The sequence below is a fragment of the Microplitis mediator genome, chromosome 1 (assembly GCF_029852145.1).
Source record: "Microplitis mediator isolate UGA2020A chromosome 1, iyMicMedi2.1, whole genome shotgun sequence".
NCBI lineage: Eukaryota > Metazoa > Arthropoda > Insecta > Hymenoptera > Braconidae > Microplitis > Microplitis mediator.
Genome location: NC_079969.1, coordinates 20,810,409 through 20,827,618, shown reverse-complemented (window position 1 = coordinate 20,827,618; position 17,210 = coordinate 20,810,409). Strand labels below are relative to the sequence as shown.

The window sequence follows — 17,210 nt, the reverse complement described above, 5'->3', positions numbered from 1 at the left end:
TTCGGGAAGTTATTGGTTTCGGTCCGATTTAGTTGATTTTGAGGTCCTAGGAATCTATTCTGACTAATTTCAAGATGATGCCCGAGTGTATGTATGTACGTATGTAAATACCTGTATCTTTTGAACGGATGAACCGATTTTTAACTTTAAGGTGTCATTTGACGCGGCTTGTCAATATCTTGAAGCTGTAAGAAATTGAGCTTGATCGGTAGGGCTCGTTCAGAGACATTCCAAGAATAAAACTTTATTAAAAATGTTTTTTTTGATAACTTTTAATGTGCTCGAGGGATTGATCCCAAAATCGTCTGGGCTCTAGAGCTTTATAAGCCGCGTCGAATGCCACCTCAACCATCAAAATCGGTTCATTTGTTTAAGAGAAACCGTTGTCGAAAGAATTAAAAAAATTTTTGTTTTTTAGTTTTTTTGAAATATCTCAAAATCGACTCGATAAATCGAATTCAAAATTTTATCAACTTCAGAACTTAATAAAACGCGTCAATCGCGACCTCAACCGTCACAATCGGTTTATTTGTTTGAGAGATATCGTTGGAGAAAATATGGTAAGAAACTATTTTTTTCGAAAAGAACGGCATACAAAAGTATTTTCGAGCTAGAAGAGCTCGAAAATGTATTCACGACAAAGTTTTCGAGCTCAAGGAGCTCGAAAATAGCAGGAAGTTTTTGGGCTGGCCCGCAGGGTCAATCGATAGACAGATTTTTTTAACAGGGGTACCCTAGTAGGATCTCTTGGGGATTTTCCTATTAGGACTGCCCAATAAGGGAATTGAGAAATTACCTTGATCAAGTTCGAAGATGAGCAAAATCGATCGGATAGTTTAGAAGATGTGGGTGTTTGAAATTTTTTTTGAGTTACTTAAAAATAGCATTTTTTACTTTATCCTTATAGAACTGTTGAACCAAAAGCGATAACTTAATATTAGCTTGAGATGTTTCTAGCAGAAATCGATGTGTATCATTAAGTTCTACACCTGATTAGATTTTAGGATCAATTCATCAAATCATTCCTGAGCAGTTTCAAAAAATCTAGGCAACGGTTGGTCCTGCAGGCCAGCCCTAAAACTTTCCGCTGTTTTCGAGTTCCAGGATCTCGAAAACGTTCAAGCCTAGGCCCTATGGTTTGATTTTTGTTAGATCGAGCTTTGGCCGCTGACCATTGGCCAATGCCTCAGCCTAGGTTAAATTTTTATTTAATATTAAAATTAGTAACTTTACATGTATCTATATATATGTATATAGAGAAGACCAGGGCAAAACGGTCCACCGAGTATACGATTAATATCAAGAGTTGAAATTTTCTAAAAAGGAAAATTATTTGATATACAATAATTTTCATTTAATTTGTTATTGCTATGTACAAAACTTTAGTTAACATAAATGTTAAAGTTTAATAAACAATATAGTAGAGCTGCTTGATCTTACTCTCAATTCATTCATTTATATCAAATCGTACACTGTAAAAAATTCGCGGAGTGAATGCGGATAAAATCCGGAGTGAATGCGAAGTGAATGAATTTTGAATTATTCACTCCCCTCGGAGTGAAATTCACTCCGGAGGGGAGTTTTAAAAATGTTATTAATAAAATATAACTCCCCTCAATAAAATCGAAGTAAAAATTCGCGTATTACATTATTGATCAGCTGATATGCACACACATACGCACATACATATTTAGGCACACACGCGCACTCGCACACATATGCACGCACACATTTGTACACACGCACACATTCGAACACTCACACGCACATAATTGTACATACACGCCCACATTTGCACACACGCCCACATTTGCACACACACACACACACACACACACACATTGTTTCGCAGTTTAATATAAATTAATATAAACTTATTTAAGTATTAAAACTCCGGACCGGAGTGAATTGGGAGTGAAATAAAATCCGCGTCACTCCGAGATTACTCTGCTAAAAAAAACTCCCAATTCACTCCGCATGCGGAGTGATTTTTTTCAAAACTCCGGAACTCCGAGTGGTGGAGTGAATGCGGAGTAAATTCGGATTTAATTTCACTCCGAATTCACTCTGGATTTTTTACAGTGTAAAATTACAAATTAATAAATATATGTCATTACTCATCAGACAATTTTAACTTCATTATATAAAACTACATTTCACCTCATCTTTATGATCTAATATTTCTGAATTAATTTGTATTTGAATAATTAATAAGCAAAAAAATCAGGATTATCTGAACATCAGATTTAGCACAGTGGATAGCATCCTGGCCTAGTAACCAGAAGGATCTCAGTTTGAACCCCGGTAGCCCCCAAATAATTGTATTCGTTATTTCCCGGTAATTCAGTGATTAGTTAATCACACTCCAATGTAATGTCGATAAAAATCTGATCAAACTTTTTTTTAATTATATTTAATAATTTAAATAATGATATTTTAGATCGAGCATTGGGTGAGCCTTAGATTTTTGCTCCCCGAGGTTTGGCCGAGGCTTGATTTTTTGTTTCCCAAGCCTTGGCCAAGGCTCAATTTTTCGTTTCCCAAGACTCGGCCGAGGCTTGATATTTTAGGTTACCAAGGCTTGGAACATGGCTACCATCCAAGGCTTGAACCATCGCTCGCCCAATGATCAGCCAAGGCTTGACCCAAGCCTTGCGCTAAGCCGAGGAGCATTGGCTGACGACGGACCAAGGCTTGGTCCAAGCTTTGGCCAATGGTTCCTTCCAACCAGGGATATGTTCGACATATAGCCACATATCGGCATAAATAGTCCATCGACAACGAAAAATTTTTTAACAAGTCTACCCATACAGGAAAATACGACGGGGCCAGATATGGGCCACGCTTGGCGCAATGCTGTCGATCTCTGGCCCATGCTTGTAAACCCACTTTGGCCCAGCTTTGGTAAAAGTCTGGGATGATAACAGGGTGCCAGGCTTGGTTGTTACTATTGGCCCAGGCATCATTGCCAAGGCTGGCCCATGCGTGGTGGCCAGATTTGGCCCATGCATCGACAAAACAAATAAATTTAATTTAAAAAAAATTTTATTATTATCCTTATTCAGTCTTGGCCCAAGCCTGGGTAATCATTGGAATGGCCAAGACTAATTACCCAGTTATGGCCCGGGCATGGGACAGTATAGGTTTGCCAAGATGGGCTTCCCAATAATGTCCCAGGCATGGCCCCGTCGTTCAACTCTGGGGCTTCCTGTATGGGTATACATTGCCATAAAAGAAGCATACATGGACCATGCATGTCTATATGCTGTGAGTTACCATGTACAGAACATATAGGCTCCATAGATACTTCCTACATACCTATATATGCGCTATACATGGACATGTATATCAGTTTTTTTACGGGTATGCATCATGAAAACTAAGAATATTAATATTATGAACATGATAAAAAAGGTAGAATTAAAATTATGTACATATTGAAAATGTATAGAATTAAAATTATGTACATAATAAAAATGGTAGAATTTTCATTATGTACATAATTAAAATTCTAGAATTAAAATTATGTCCATAATAAAAATGGTAGAATTTTCATTATGTACATAATAAAAATTCTAAAATTAAAATTATGTACATAATGAAAATGGTAGAATTTTCATTATGTACATAATAAAACTTCTAAAATTAAAATTATGTACATAATGAAAATGGTAGAATTAAAATTATGTACATAATGAAAATGGTAGAATTAAAATTATGTACATAATAAAAATGCTAGAATTAAAATTATGTACATAATGAAAATGGTAGAATTAAAATTATGTACATAATGAAAATGCTAGAATTAAAATTATGTACATAATGAAAATTCTTGAATTAAAATTATGTACATAATGAAAATTCTAGAATTAAAATTATGTACATAATGAAAATTCTAGAATTAAAATTATGTACATAATGAAAATGCTAGATTTAAAATTATGTACATAATAAAAATATAATAATTATATTTATATGCTATCATAATATTTATATATCTAATTATTATTATGTAGCACAATAATTTTTATTAGCTTAGTTATTTTTATGCCATTGGAAAATATTTAGTTGGAATTAAATTTATGTTGGAAGATAATAAAAATTCGTCCGTGACAATAAAAATTATGTTAGTACATAATAAAAATTTTTAAATTTAAATTATGACTGTACATAATATTATTCTCAATTAAAATTATGAGCTGTGACATAAAGTTTTTTCATTAATTTTTTTTTATATCAACGCATAATAAAATTAAACCATTTCGTTTATGTAGGGAAAGAAATTTTAATGTTCGAGTTATTATTATGTACTAGCATAATTTTAAATATTTCTATTGTCGAAAAGTTTGGTGAACCGAATAGATATTTAGTCTACACATAATTATAATACAATGTTTTTTTTTATGTGGGGACATAATAAAATTTATATATTATTATGTCCCGACATAATAATAAATAATTAAATTTATCTCTGAACATAATGATAACTTAGAATATTTTGTATCTCCTACTATGCATTTTGATTTAATTTTATGTCGGGACATAATAATATATAAATTTTATTATGTCCCCACATAAAAAAAAATATAATTTAAAATATTTCTTCAAATTTAAAAAATAGAATTATTTTTTATTTAGATGAAAAATTTTATAGCATTAAATAGTAAAACGGCGTGCCATAGCAGAGTATGATAGAAATATTTGAATCATAAAAAAAAAAAAGCACGCAAGTGTTTTACAGAAAAATTGTGCTGCTACTACGCTGCACTTGCACGACCTGCTGCTGAGCTGCAGCGCTGCGCTACGCTACAGCTGCTTGAAGCGCATTTCAGAATGCACCCAGTATCATGATTAAAAGTATAATTCTATATTATAGATAATAACTGTCACAATTCTTTTACATTGTTCAGATTTAAAAATAAATATTTTTTTTTTATTATTTACCAAGTCTTCAATTTGAATAATTTTAACAACTTGACATATTTATAAATAAATAAAATTTTGAAATCATGGTGAAATATTTAACAAAAACTAATCGTGTGGATAATAATTGTACGTTTAATGACTGAATTTTGAATTAATACAAAGGGAAAATAATTATAGAATGTACACAATGAAGTTGTAAAAAAATATTTATTAATAATTTATTTAAATGATGAAACAAAATAAATGAATGAAATTTAATTATCTAAGTAAATCAAGATGCTATAATATCAGGATGCGTTTTAAATTCTTCACTGATACTTTTTTCAATTCCCAGTAAAGTAAAATTGTCTGCTGTGACATTAAAACTGACATAAACAGGCATTCCACATTTTTTAGTTAATCTTTTAGCAATATTACAAGATGATGAATCAGCAGTTGATCCAATTAATTTAGTTGCGACAGGAAGAGGATCATAATTCGATGTAAATGCATAGGACAAATCATTCATTTTTTCTTCATTAACATCTCCAATCCATAGATACAAACTTGTTGGCAATCTTATTGTCTGACAAGCAAATTTAATCTCACCAACTTTTATTACAAAATCATGAAATTTAAAAGATGAAGGGACTAATTCATTGCCATTATTTACATCCATTTCTACTCTAAAAAAAAAAAAAAAAAAAAAAAACAATTAGTATTATTAATTAATTTAAAAATAATTAAAGGCAAATCAGATCCAAATCGACAAAAAATTTATTTATTGGTAATATTTTACCGGTTTCATGCACCAGAATCATCAGACTAAATCTACAATTTTATGATACTGAAGTTAATGAGTGCGAATGTACCAGATATAAGAAAAATTTCATTATAAATAAACGAACTAAGCAATTCAAAAAACAAAATTAACAAAAAATGCATGTACTGACTTTTAAATTCTATAATTATGAATATCTTTATTTCTATTCTACTTATATTTTATTTCTTTATTCAAAAATGTAAAAAGTTGACACTTGTCAGTTATTTTCACACTCATTAAAGTTGGCTGACGTCTAATAATTTTTGGATTTTTTTTAAAATAACAAATTATTTTAAAAATTGCATCTATAGTTTTTTTAATTTTTTACACGTGCATATTTTTTTTTGAATTGATTTGTTGAAAAAAAAAATCCGAAAATTATTAATTGTCGGTTAAATTCGGGATCATAAAATTTTTAGTAATTAATTTTTTTTAAATTAATGCTCCGTTTTACATAATTAATGTTTTCAATACAATTGTAACGGCGAACATTAAATTGTAATATTAAGTTGTTAATTGTAAATATTCCACTTACAATTTTTAAATCAAAAGAAAATTTTTTTTATAAAATTCTACATAATTTTTTAAATTGTGAAATTGACATTTATTAATTTTAATAAATTATTAATTAAACTTACTTTTCTTGTATCTTTTTTTATATTTATATACTCAATACACGTATTAGTAATTAGTATTAGTATAAATAAATTAAAAAATTATAATAATTAATTTTATAACAACAATGACACAAAGACCCGGTACGCACGTGTTTTTAGCAAATCATCATCAACAATACCGACTCATCGCTTTATTATTATTATCATTTTCATTATTATTATTGTTATTACTAAATGCGTCTTTTTATGAGTGTGAACGTAGCAGCATCAGACAAATTTAAAATTATTAATAAATAGAGTAAATAATTAATAAAATAAAATTTTAAAAAATGCGCATTCAAAAAATTCTGAAATTAATAAGTGCATTTTTTATATATGTTATTTTATTAATTATTTACTCTATTTATTAATAATTTTAAATTTGTCTGATGTCTGCTACATTCACACTCGTCTTTTTGTAGCATAAACGTTTTCTTCATTAACGCCAGTTCATATCTACGTAACCGGTAAAAAAAAATAGAATTTATTATTTTTATAATAGAAAATAAAATTAATTAAATGTCAAAAAATAAATTTGAAAATTTTTTAACTGATGTTTTATTTTGACAGCAAAAAAATTATTTTTTAAAGAAGTTTGATATTTATTGAGGACAATAATGAACTATTGTAAAAATAAAGTTAAGCAGTTCAAATATTCGCGTCACGGAAGTTTCTCAAGGAAATGTAGAGAGAAATTCCGTGATTTTAACTTAGAGAACCCCTCTATCAATCACCGGGCTACGCAAGCGCCGCGAGATCTTCTGGTTAGAGTATCCATTTTGATCACATGTGAGTATCTCGAGCTGTTGCTAATTTTAGTGTTAATTAATTGTGTTAATAGCTTAATAAAGCCGGAAATAATATATAATTATAAAGTAAAATAATTTAAAATTTTAAATAATAAAGAAAAGTGATTAACAAATAATTAATATACTTAATAAATAATTACAAATTTTGATGACAATGAACTCGTTGGCAATGTGGCTGGATGCTTTTTCACGCCATCTTCATTTATAATTTTCTTTTAAATTACAATATTTATTTATATTAATTAATACTACAAATTCAATTAACTAATTATCAACGATGTGAATTTTAAAATTTTTTAATAATTTAACCCGCTATAACTTAGATGCCATACTCATAACTGAGTTGTTGGTTAATTTCGTTTGCTACCGTGTCTTCGTGCTCGCATTTTATACAGATTTTTTTGTTTTATTCGTTTTTCAATTCCTTTACCGTTCATTATTACTAACGGTAATTACAGAGACATCGTTTACTGTACGTTTAATTATTGGAATTTTAATCATATTCATTTTAGTTTTGTTTTAAAATCGGCGTTTTGTCGGCAATATGCCACATGGCTTCACTAACACTTTTTTTTTTTTAATGTGAAGCATTCCGCTCGGATTTCACTAATCGAACACGTTCTTTGTTTTATTTATTTACTTTTGATTTACTACATTGCCCGCGAGTTTTTTTTTCTCTACATTTGCTATTGACATTTGAATAAATATATTTGGAAACAGTATGAGTCATGTTTGAACTCTAATATTAATCTTATAATTTTTTTTTTCACTATAATTAAAGCAATAAATTTAATTTAATAAAATAATGTTTAATTTAATTTGCTTATAGAACTCTACAAAACTTAACATGGCTGATATCGAGGATACTCATTTCGAGACTGGAGACTCTGGTGCTTCAGTAACTTACCCTATGCAATGTTCAGCATTGCGTAAAAATGGGTTCGTTATGTTGAAAGCTCGTCCATGCAAAATTGTAGAAATGTCAACTTCCAAGACTGGCAAACACGGTCATGCTAAAGTTCACCTTGTGGGAATCGATATATTTTCTTCGAAGAAGTATGAAGATATCTGTCCCTCTACACACAACATGGACGTTCCCTTTGTCAAGCGAGAAGATTATCAGGTAATAAAATCATCTCTCAATTATCGTTTATTTTTTTAGTTATTTATAAGATAACTAATTTTTTTTTTAAATATTATAGCTAACAGACATCTCAGACGATGGATATCTGACTCTTATGGCTGATAACGGAGATCTTCGTGAAGATCTCAAGATTCCCGATGGTGAATTGGGTAATCAATTGCGTTCTGATTTCGATTCAGGAAAAGAATTACTGGTATGTATACTTTAAGATAATACGTTAATTTTATTCAAATACAGAAGTTAATGAATATTTCATGATAATTTGTAAATTTAGACAGCTGTAAATTATAAAAAAACTTCAGGACATAAGATGATACTAAGTTTACTTATTTATTTTTTGTTTCTCTAAAACATTATGATCGTAAAATTGACCCAATCAACAATTTTCAGATTTAAAAAAAAAAAAAAAATTTGCACACGTAGAAAATTTAAAGAACTATAAATTCAATTTTTTCAAATATCTTTTTTTATAATTTATCGTTTTGAAAAAAAAAAAAAATCAAAAAATTATTAAACTAACTTCAGTATTATAAAATATTAACTTTTAAACATTTTATTTATAAATATTTTATTACTTAATAATTTAATAATGTATGTACTTTTTTTTTTTCTTTTTCTAGTGCACTGTATTGAAAGCTTGTGGAGAAGAAGTGGTAATTGCCATCAAAACTAATACTGCCCTTGACAAATAATTGTGTTCAGTTCCAGCAGTACACAAATTTACCACCCACTTAGCTATTCGTCATCTAAATATTATTGGTAATAAAAAACCAATATATTATCAATCATCAGTATCTCAACACTGGAAGAAAGAATTAATAATTATAATAATAAAAACAATTTTCTATAAAAACAACACCTTAATTACTTACCAAGAGATCAAATGCTAATTGGGTACTATTTATTATCGAAAAAAAAAAAAAATAATAACAATAATAATAACATACTACAAGTTTCCAATCAATGTATAGAAACGTCACATTATATCAACGTAAGAATGTTTACGATTGATTTTGAAGGGGAGAAAGACATTACGAAATACACACGTACACACATGTTGTTTGTTATATAAAAAAAGATAGGGCGATAAACTTTTCATCCGAGGGTTGATTAAAAAAAAATAAAATCTGAAAAAGCCTTCACACATCCTTCATTTTTTTTTCTTTTTTTTTTTTTTTACTTTAATACATTTTCTCATCTTTTTTCAAGACACAGATAATAGTAAATAAATGAATACATCGTCACGGTAATAATTTTTTGTAGTTGTAAGGTAACATGTTAATTAAAGTGTATCAGACACTTATGCCGAGCTAAATCGAATAAAAAAGTAACTAACAAAGTAATTAAGTAACCGACTGCTATCAGGAACAATTTTTCATGCAAAGAATAAATAATCATAAAAAAAAAATAATAATTTAATCTCAGGTTGACTTTAAAACGGGATTAATTGTCAATGATACAATAATTAAAATAATAAACACAAAGCCTTTTAACTTCCAATTATCGAGCTAGTAGTTTTGTAACCAAAAAAGTTACAATTGATAGAGCTAATTTTTAATATTCTGCACGGAGAAAATATTTTTTCTTCAGCTTTTCAACTAAAGATGTAAAAATTGAAAGAAAATTTAAACTACCGACTTATAAATGGAGGAAATAAAAAAACTTTGTCTGTTTTTTGTACATTGGGTCTTTAGAACCCTTGGCCTATAAGATCCAAGTTTAAAAAATTTTGAATCGATTGTTCTGTGACAGAGTTTTAAAAAGTATGCAAGTTATATATAATATTTTTACATATAAATTTTTCGTAATCAATGATAAAGTGAATGGATTTTTCATTAGAATTTTATGTCTATCAAACGTTAGAACAGCATGACGTCTAATGAAAATAAATATTCAAATAAACTATTAACAAACTTCTTTTTTAACAGCTTATAAAAAATATGAAACAAAAAAAGAAAAAAGTAGAATAGTAATTGTGGAGTAAGCACACAATACTTAGTGCTACCTGCGTCCAATGAGGTAGCTAATAAATTGATAAACAGACTGCATTTAGAATTAGTTATTTTTTTCTCATAAATTAATTATTTAATTTATTTAATTAAGATTTAAATTAATACCCAGTGGCACAAAAAATTTTTTTGACATTGAATTTAAGTCAACGATTGATTACATGATAAATTGTCGGCTTAAATTGAAGGCCATTCTGAGACAGGGTACCCTACTTTTTAAAAATTTTCAACGACAACTGTCATAAGCGTATCAAAATTTGATCAATTAATTACAAAAAAATCGATTGAAAAAAGAAATTTTTCTGAGATATAGAATCTAAAAAATTACTTACAGTTATCGATTCGGAGCTAAATGAAATTTTTTGATTGAATTGGAGGCTACAAAATTTGAAAATTCTGATTATAAAATTGACATCAATATTTTACTTAAATTTATTTTTCAAATTTCGTTTAGCTCTCAATTGATATCAACTGTGAGTAATTTTTCAAAAAATTAAGATCTTAGCGAAAATGCAACTACGTTGCTCTTTTGCCAATTAATCGTTTAATTTTTTAAAATTAATTGATAAAATTTTGGACACTGTCTGAGAATGCCCTTAACAAAAAGTCTACAATTTAATTTTGTGCTGCTTGGGCAGTTGAACTATAACTTTAGATCGTTTTTTTTTTGCTAGTGTCATTGACAAATTAACAATATTTATATTTTTTACATTTTTTATTTTTTAATTTGTATAAAAAATTGTTCCAAGCAATACAACCTAAAATATTTGAGATAAAATATATAGTTATAATAATAATAATTAATTAAAAATAACACAAAACCTGATAAAAAATAAATACATATATATATAAATAAACGTGGGTATAATCAGAATTTTTATAGGAAAGTATATTTATATCTTCCTTCGAGATTTCGGTATGCAACGTCGTTGAAAAATCATAAATAAACTCAGCTATTATAATTTAAGTAAAACAACAACATAAATAAATTTCTTAAGATTAAGGAATTTAAAAAAAAACACCGTCTGTATTACACGTGTACTATATTGGACCAGGTACATAATTTAAATGTGCTTTGTTATTAATGAAGTGGAAAATATTGCCGAGTGTAAATCGTATGAAAGTTAGTGCGATGTTAAAAAAAAAAAAATTATACGATAAAAAAAAAAGACATTTGAAATTGATAATTTTAGCTGCGTATATTTTATCTACTCGTGTAAAAAACATTCTTTCCATAAACGTTTCTGACAATGAACTTCCTAAATTGAGACAATTCTGAACTTTGAATTGAACGTTTTTGAAATTTTAAAATAATTGCAAGCGTGAAAAATTTTCAACTAGTGAGGACTTTTCGTATGGTTTTTTTTTAATTTTTTAAACAAATGATTTGAATTGACAATTTTGTGAGTTCATAAAAAGCTCAGAATTACTTCCAATCACTCATATTTTGGACTATTTTTAAACGAGTACAAAAAGTGAAAAAAAATCCGACCTTCCTAAAAAGTTCTAATAAAAGTATAAAAATGATGATACTGAAATTAGCCGACGTCTAACAGCTCTTGGAATTTTTTAAAAACGATAAATTAAAAAAAAACCATCAGTAAAGCATCCTCAGCGCTTTCGCGCTTGAGGTGTGCAATATTTCAAAAAACTGCACCTAAAGTTTTTTTAATTTTCTACATGTGCATATTTGTCTTTTCAAATTGTTGAAAAACAAATTCGAAAATTGTTATTTGTCTGCTAACAAGATCATAAAAAATGTCCATAAAAATTTTCAAATTATTTTTATTTTTTTTGCCTCCTATCTAAATAATTCTGGTAAGAGTCGCAAATGTTCATAATTCCCAATTAATTCCTTTTTTTTTTTTTTTTTTTAATCTTCAAAACCCAAAAAATTGTCGAATCAAATTATTATTGTTAAAAAAAAAAAAAAAACGCGTAGGAAAAACCTTCCCTCATTAAGAAAAATGATTCAATCCATGTTAAGCATATATCTATATATTAGTCGATTCAAATTGTTTTAAATCATTTCAAATCATTTTTCTTAATCGGGGTTCACCAATTGAAAATGTTTACTTTCTCATTTCATCAAAATTCTAAAAGTGTTAAACTTAAATTTCAGAGTTGTCTCAATTTTGAAAGTTCACTGTCATGAACGTTTTCAGAACATTTTTAAAACGAATTTTTTTTCCACGGGTAATGATTTTTTTTTTTTTTTTTTTTAATTGTTATGTCTATTCAGATTTTGTGTTACTCCAAAGCACGTTCGTGCGTAAAAAAAAAAAAAAATAACGTATTTAGATGTTCAAAAGCATTTAATAAAAATAAAAACATGATAATAGATTAAACACAATTAATATAATATTTTTTATGCTCAAATGTATGCGAGAACATGATAATTACGTGATAACTCTTAACAAGTCAAGTTATCCCTTTTTAAGAATTAAAAAAAAAAAAAAAAAAAACGCGATAATTATAATAAACAATTTTTTAAAAATAATAAAGAAAAGTTTATTATAAAAATAAAAATTAAATAAATTGCACAAGTTTGGGGTAATAAATCTCGTAAAATAATAAACGTATTACTCGTATAATAAATAAGTTAATTTAAAAAAAAAAAAAAAAAAAATCAAAAAATACAACTTAGTCGGGAAATGGTATTTTTAAGTAATTAATATTGCTAGTTGTTTTTTTTTTTTTTTTTTTTTTTTTTTTTTTTTTTTAAATTAAATAATTGCATAATACAATGAATTGCCTGATAGGAAATAATTGGAATACCTCTGTGTATTATTATAATTATAATTTGTTTGAATAAATAAAATTTTAAAATATTAAATTGATTCAGGCTAAGAGTAATAACAAAATAGTTTAAAAATTAATAGTAATACAATATTTATATTTATCGATATTAAGTAATTATTTCAACAATACGGAAAATTTCATAAAGAAAAGACAATTAAGGCACGAAGGCATTCCCAATTAAATCTTTCAGAGGAGCTTATAAATAATCTCTCGACAATTTAAATATATATATATATAAAAAAAAAAAAATATTAATTAGTTATTTATAAAAATCGAAAAAAAGAGATGCTGTGTAGGACTTTATAACAAAATGAATTTTATTTATACAAATACATTGTGTTTGCTTTGCAACGTAACATACTGAATACCACTGGGGACCGAGTATATTTCTAAACAAACAATAACATAAGTGTCCTCTTTAGTAGCCCCATAATAAATTCCCTGCATTCATTAAATCTAGATAATAACAAAGTAGTGTAACTGAATGAATGGGTATCAATCGTTCGAGTCCACGCATTTAAACTGTAGATATTTATGTCTGTTGATGTTACTTTCTTTCCCTTTCTTAATTAATCTTACTCTTATTCTTAATCCCTTTTTTTCATTTTATTTATTAGTATTATTATTAATATTAATTTTTTTCGTTCTAATCACAATGGTAATCGAAGCTCTCTTGATTATCACATGATCAATTGTTAGCATTTCGCCTTTGTAATGCTGCTGCTAAGTCTTGTCTCAAGGCAGCTTGCTGCCTTTGATCGGCCAACGATTGCACTGACCTCAGGCCATTAACGATATCCTTCGTTTTACCAAAATATATTTCATTCAATGTATTACGAATTTTATTCTCCATGTCTTCCACCATACGACCAATGTTAGCGATATGTGGTGAAGTTTCACTGATTGGTTGGTCTTGTTCAACCTGTAAGTCGGTAATCATACAATAAATTAATAACTTGAGGTAATTCTCAGACAATCTCCCTCCACTTTTTAAAAATATTCAATTACTTTTAACTGTCATGAGGGTATTAAAATTTAATTAATTATTTTAAAAACAATTCAATTACAATTGTCGCTGAGATGTAGATTAAAAAAAAATTACTTACAGTTGATATCAATTAAAAGTTAAACGAAATTTGTTAAATAAATTTCAGTAAAATTTTCATATCAATTTTATAATTCAAAACGTCAAATTTTAAGTAGTTGAAATTAATTTGCCAAATTTTATTCAACTTCTATTTGATATCAACTATAAGTAATTTTTTTAAATCTAGATCTCGGTGATAATTGTAATTATGTTGTCTTTTTTTCAATTAATGTTTAAATTTCTTTTAAATTAATTAATAAAATTTTAATACAGCTATGGCGGTTCCATGGCAACTGAGTCCCGACAATTGATTTCACAGACAATTTCATAAAATAATTAATTATTAATTAATTACTACGACATGAGTAATTAAAATTCACTGTTATAAATATAAAAATTTAAATTATGTAAATGAGTTGTTGATAAAAATCGATTGTCGGTGGGATCAATTTGTTTGAGTGTAAATGTAGCAGACATCAGACAAAGTTAAAATTATAAATAAATCGAGGAAATAATTTAAAAAATAACATATATAAAAAATGCACTTATTAATTTCAAAATTTTTTAAATGCTCATTTTTTTAAATTTTATTTTATTAATTATTTACTCTATTTATTGATAATTTTAAATTTGTCTAATGTCTGTTACATTCACACTCATCAATTTGTAGGGATCAGTTGACGGCACACCGGCTATGACAGTTAAAAGTAATTAAATATTTTTAAAAAGTGGGAAGCATTGTCTAAGAATACATTTAATTTAATGTTAAAAATAATAATCACGGAATTTAAGTTTAAGTAAATAAATAATTACCTGTCTCGTGAGACTTCCGCCTAAATTCATAGTACCAGACCCATGTTTATTCGTTTGTAACCACAGCATAGCTGTCGAAGTAAGTTTATAGTGGGCATTTCTACCAGTTGATTTTTCTTGTACTTCAACGACATGTATTGAGTCCCAACAACCTTTGATCTTTTTTGATCCATCGCCTGCTTTTTTGATTAAAATAACACCAGCAAATCCATGATCTAAATCCCATAGATAAACTGATGATACTCCACCTTCGAAATACAATTCTCTGTATTGATCAAACGCATGATTTGCGTCAATCTCCAGTTTTCTCAATCTTTCTGAAGGCATAGAGCCATCTTCTAACGGTGGATCATATGTATTACTCCATGGAGATCTATTTAAATTATTATTTTAATATTTTGTATTATTTATTTATACAATAAATGTTTACCTGTATGAATCTCCATCTCTGTTATAGTCACACAGTAGATAATCTCTACCAGATTCTTTATCTTTAGCTATTTTAAGTGGTTGATCCACTGATGACAAGAGATCTTCACATAAGGAAGGTACAAGATCAATGAGGTCACTGAGATTTTTCTCAATTTGCTGAGGTGGCAACCGTCTCATTAAATCTAGGGCACAATCCATTTGCTGTTCACTCTGAAAATAATTCATTTTTCATAAAATTAATATTTATTGTTTTAAATTCAAATTAAAAAACAACTATTTAAGTGTCATAACACATCAATAAGATTAAATTTCACTGCTGATAAAATCTTATTCAAATGCGGTACAAAAATGTAGAACACAATTCACCATCTTGACACTTGAATTGTTATGGGTTAGGTATCAAATTTCAATGTTTTTAGAGTAAAAAAAAAAAAAAAAAAAAAAAAAGAAACTATTAAAATATATCAATAAAATTAAACTATAAATAAACAAAAATGTTATTTAAATGACTAAGTCTTATAAATTAGGACAATAAATTAAAAATAATAATAATAATAATAATAAATTAAAAAATAAAATGACTCACCATTATATCAATGTTACTAAATCACTAATTAAAATTTTTACACAACTATTTTAAATAAAATATGATAATTCAAAATGAAATAAATATTATTTTTCACTAAATTTTGTTTAATTGTTGACTGTTTCACTTGCATTCGAAAAAAAAAAACTAACACTTGAAGGGTGTGTCGAAGTGAACAGTGATTGGTGAACACAAAGCGCTTCTAAATCTACACCTATACACGTTATTTATTTTTTTTTTTATATATCTGCTTGACTCACACTATTATTATACAAAAATAAAGAAAATTTTTGAGTTAATATACTTCTATTTCATAATTATAATTCAAATTATCTTTAAATAATTATTAATAAATTTAATAAGAATTCGAGTTTTTAAAAATCCCGCTACTGTCAAGATGGCGCTTGTTATAAAAAATAGTCATAGTTGCGTTACGATTAGAAACACAGCCACGGAGTGACACATAGTGTATTCTGTGTATTTAACAATTGAATTGTACCCAGTTGTCATAGTTTAAGATCTCATGGGCTTTTTATAAATTTTTTACCCAACACAAACATACAAATTCTCAAGTAATATTACTTAACTGCATAAAATTACAAGCATTATAAATTAATAGATAAATGTAACTGGTCAAACTGCGGAAGCAATAGATACAGAATAAAATAAAACTGTAAAACTTATACTTTGTAAACATTGAAATGATAAATAAATATTCTATTCAAAGGCAAGGAAAGTTGTCACAGTCCGTGACTGTGCACAGCTGTGCATGATACAGAAAGTAGCAGACATTTAAAAAATCTATTTCTTTTAAATAAATAGAAAAAACTTTTAAAAATTGCATATCAGAAACTTTAAAAAATTTTTTTGCGCGTGGTCTGAAAATTTAATTTTACTTGCGAGTAACTGGTTTATAAAAATTTAAAAATTGTCTAGTGTCTGCTACTGTCAGCTTCGTGACTGTATTCGAAAATTTTTACTTCATTCATTAGTTTTCGAATAATTCGAAACTCTGAATTACTAGTAAATTTTCGAATGATTCCAAAATTTTCTTTTGAACAATGAAATTGTAATATTTTTTCCAATAATTTAAATTTTTGTCAGAGGTAAATAGAGTTCAGACTCGAATCTTCAAAAAAATTAT

The 17,210-nt window shown here is 27.4% G+C and overlaps 3 protein-coding genes across 4 annotated transcripts; 1 reads left to right on the top strand and 2 right to left on the bottom strand.

Annotated features, from left to right (window-relative positions):
* Nucleotides 1–5,197: 5,197 nt before the first annotated feature.
* LOC130673374 (proteasome assembly chaperone 4-like) lies at nt 5,198–5,584 on the bottom strand. Its single transcript, XM_057478363.1, has one exon. The coding sequence runs from the start codon at nt 5,582–5,584 to the stop codon at nt 5,198–5,200; it is 387 nt and encodes a 128-aa protein (XP_057334346.1).
* A 1,447-nt stretch (nt 5,585–7,031) lies between these two features.
* Nucleotides 7,032–9,279, top strand: LOC130675234 (eukaryotic translation initiation factor 5A). 2 transcript variants are annotated; one of them, XM_057480810.1, is made up of 4 exons: nt 7,032–7,173; nt 8,023–8,316; nt 8,396–8,530; nt 8,958–9,279. In XM_057480810.1, the coding sequence occupies exons 2-4, from the start codon at nt 8,041–8,043 to the stop codon at nt 9,027–9,029; spliced, it is 483 nt and encodes a 160-aa protein (XP_057336793.1). In that variant the 5' UTR covers nt 7,032–7,173; nt 8,023–8,040; the 3' UTR covers nt 9,030–9,279. The 2 variants fall into 2 exon arrangements, with proteins under 2 accessions (XP_057336793.1, XP_057336794.1); XM_057480811.1 differs by having other exon boundaries at nt 7,164–7,259.
* Nucleotides 9,280–13,446: 4,167 nt separating this feature from the next.
* LOC130675226 (F-actin-capping protein subunit beta) lies at nt 13,447–16,262 on the bottom strand. Its single transcript, XM_057480797.1, has 4 exons — nt 16,067–16,262; nt 15,479–15,690; nt 15,049–15,421; nt 13,447–14,070 (listed from the first exon to the last, which is right to left on the bottom strand). Exons 1-4 carry the CDS (start codon nt 16,067–16,069, stop codon nt 13,837–13,839), a joined length of 822 nt encoding a protein of 273 aa, XP_057336780.1. The 5' UTR covers nt 16,070–16,262; the 3' UTR covers nt 13,447–13,836.
* Nucleotides 16,263–17,210: the final 948 nt, after the last annotated feature.

Coding starts and splice junctions, on each gene's coding strand:
- LOC130675234 (XM_057480810.1), top strand. CDS start 8,041: ATGGCTGATATCGAGGATACTCATTTCGAGACTGGAGACTCTGGTGCT. Junction 8,317..8,395: donor TCAAGCGAGAAGATTATCAG/GTAATAAAATCA, acceptor TAAATATTATAG/CTAACAGACATCTCAGACGA. Junction 8,531..8,957: donor ATTCAGGAAAAGAATTACTG/GTATGTATACTT, acceptor TTCTTTTTCTAG/TGCACTGTATTGAAAGCTTG.
- LOC130675226 (XM_057480797.1), bottom strand. Junction 15,422..15,478: donor AGAGATGGAGATTCATACAG/GTAAACATTTAT, acceptor TAATTTAAATAG/ATCTCCATGGAGTAATACAT. Junction 14,071..15,048: donor GCGGAAGTCTCACGAGACAG/GTAATTATTTAT, acceptor ACCGACTTACAG/GTTGAACAAGACCAACCAAT.
- LOC130673374 (XM_057478363.1), bottom strand. CDS start 5,584: ATGGATGTAAATAATGGCAATGAATTAGTCCCTTCATCTTTTAAATTT.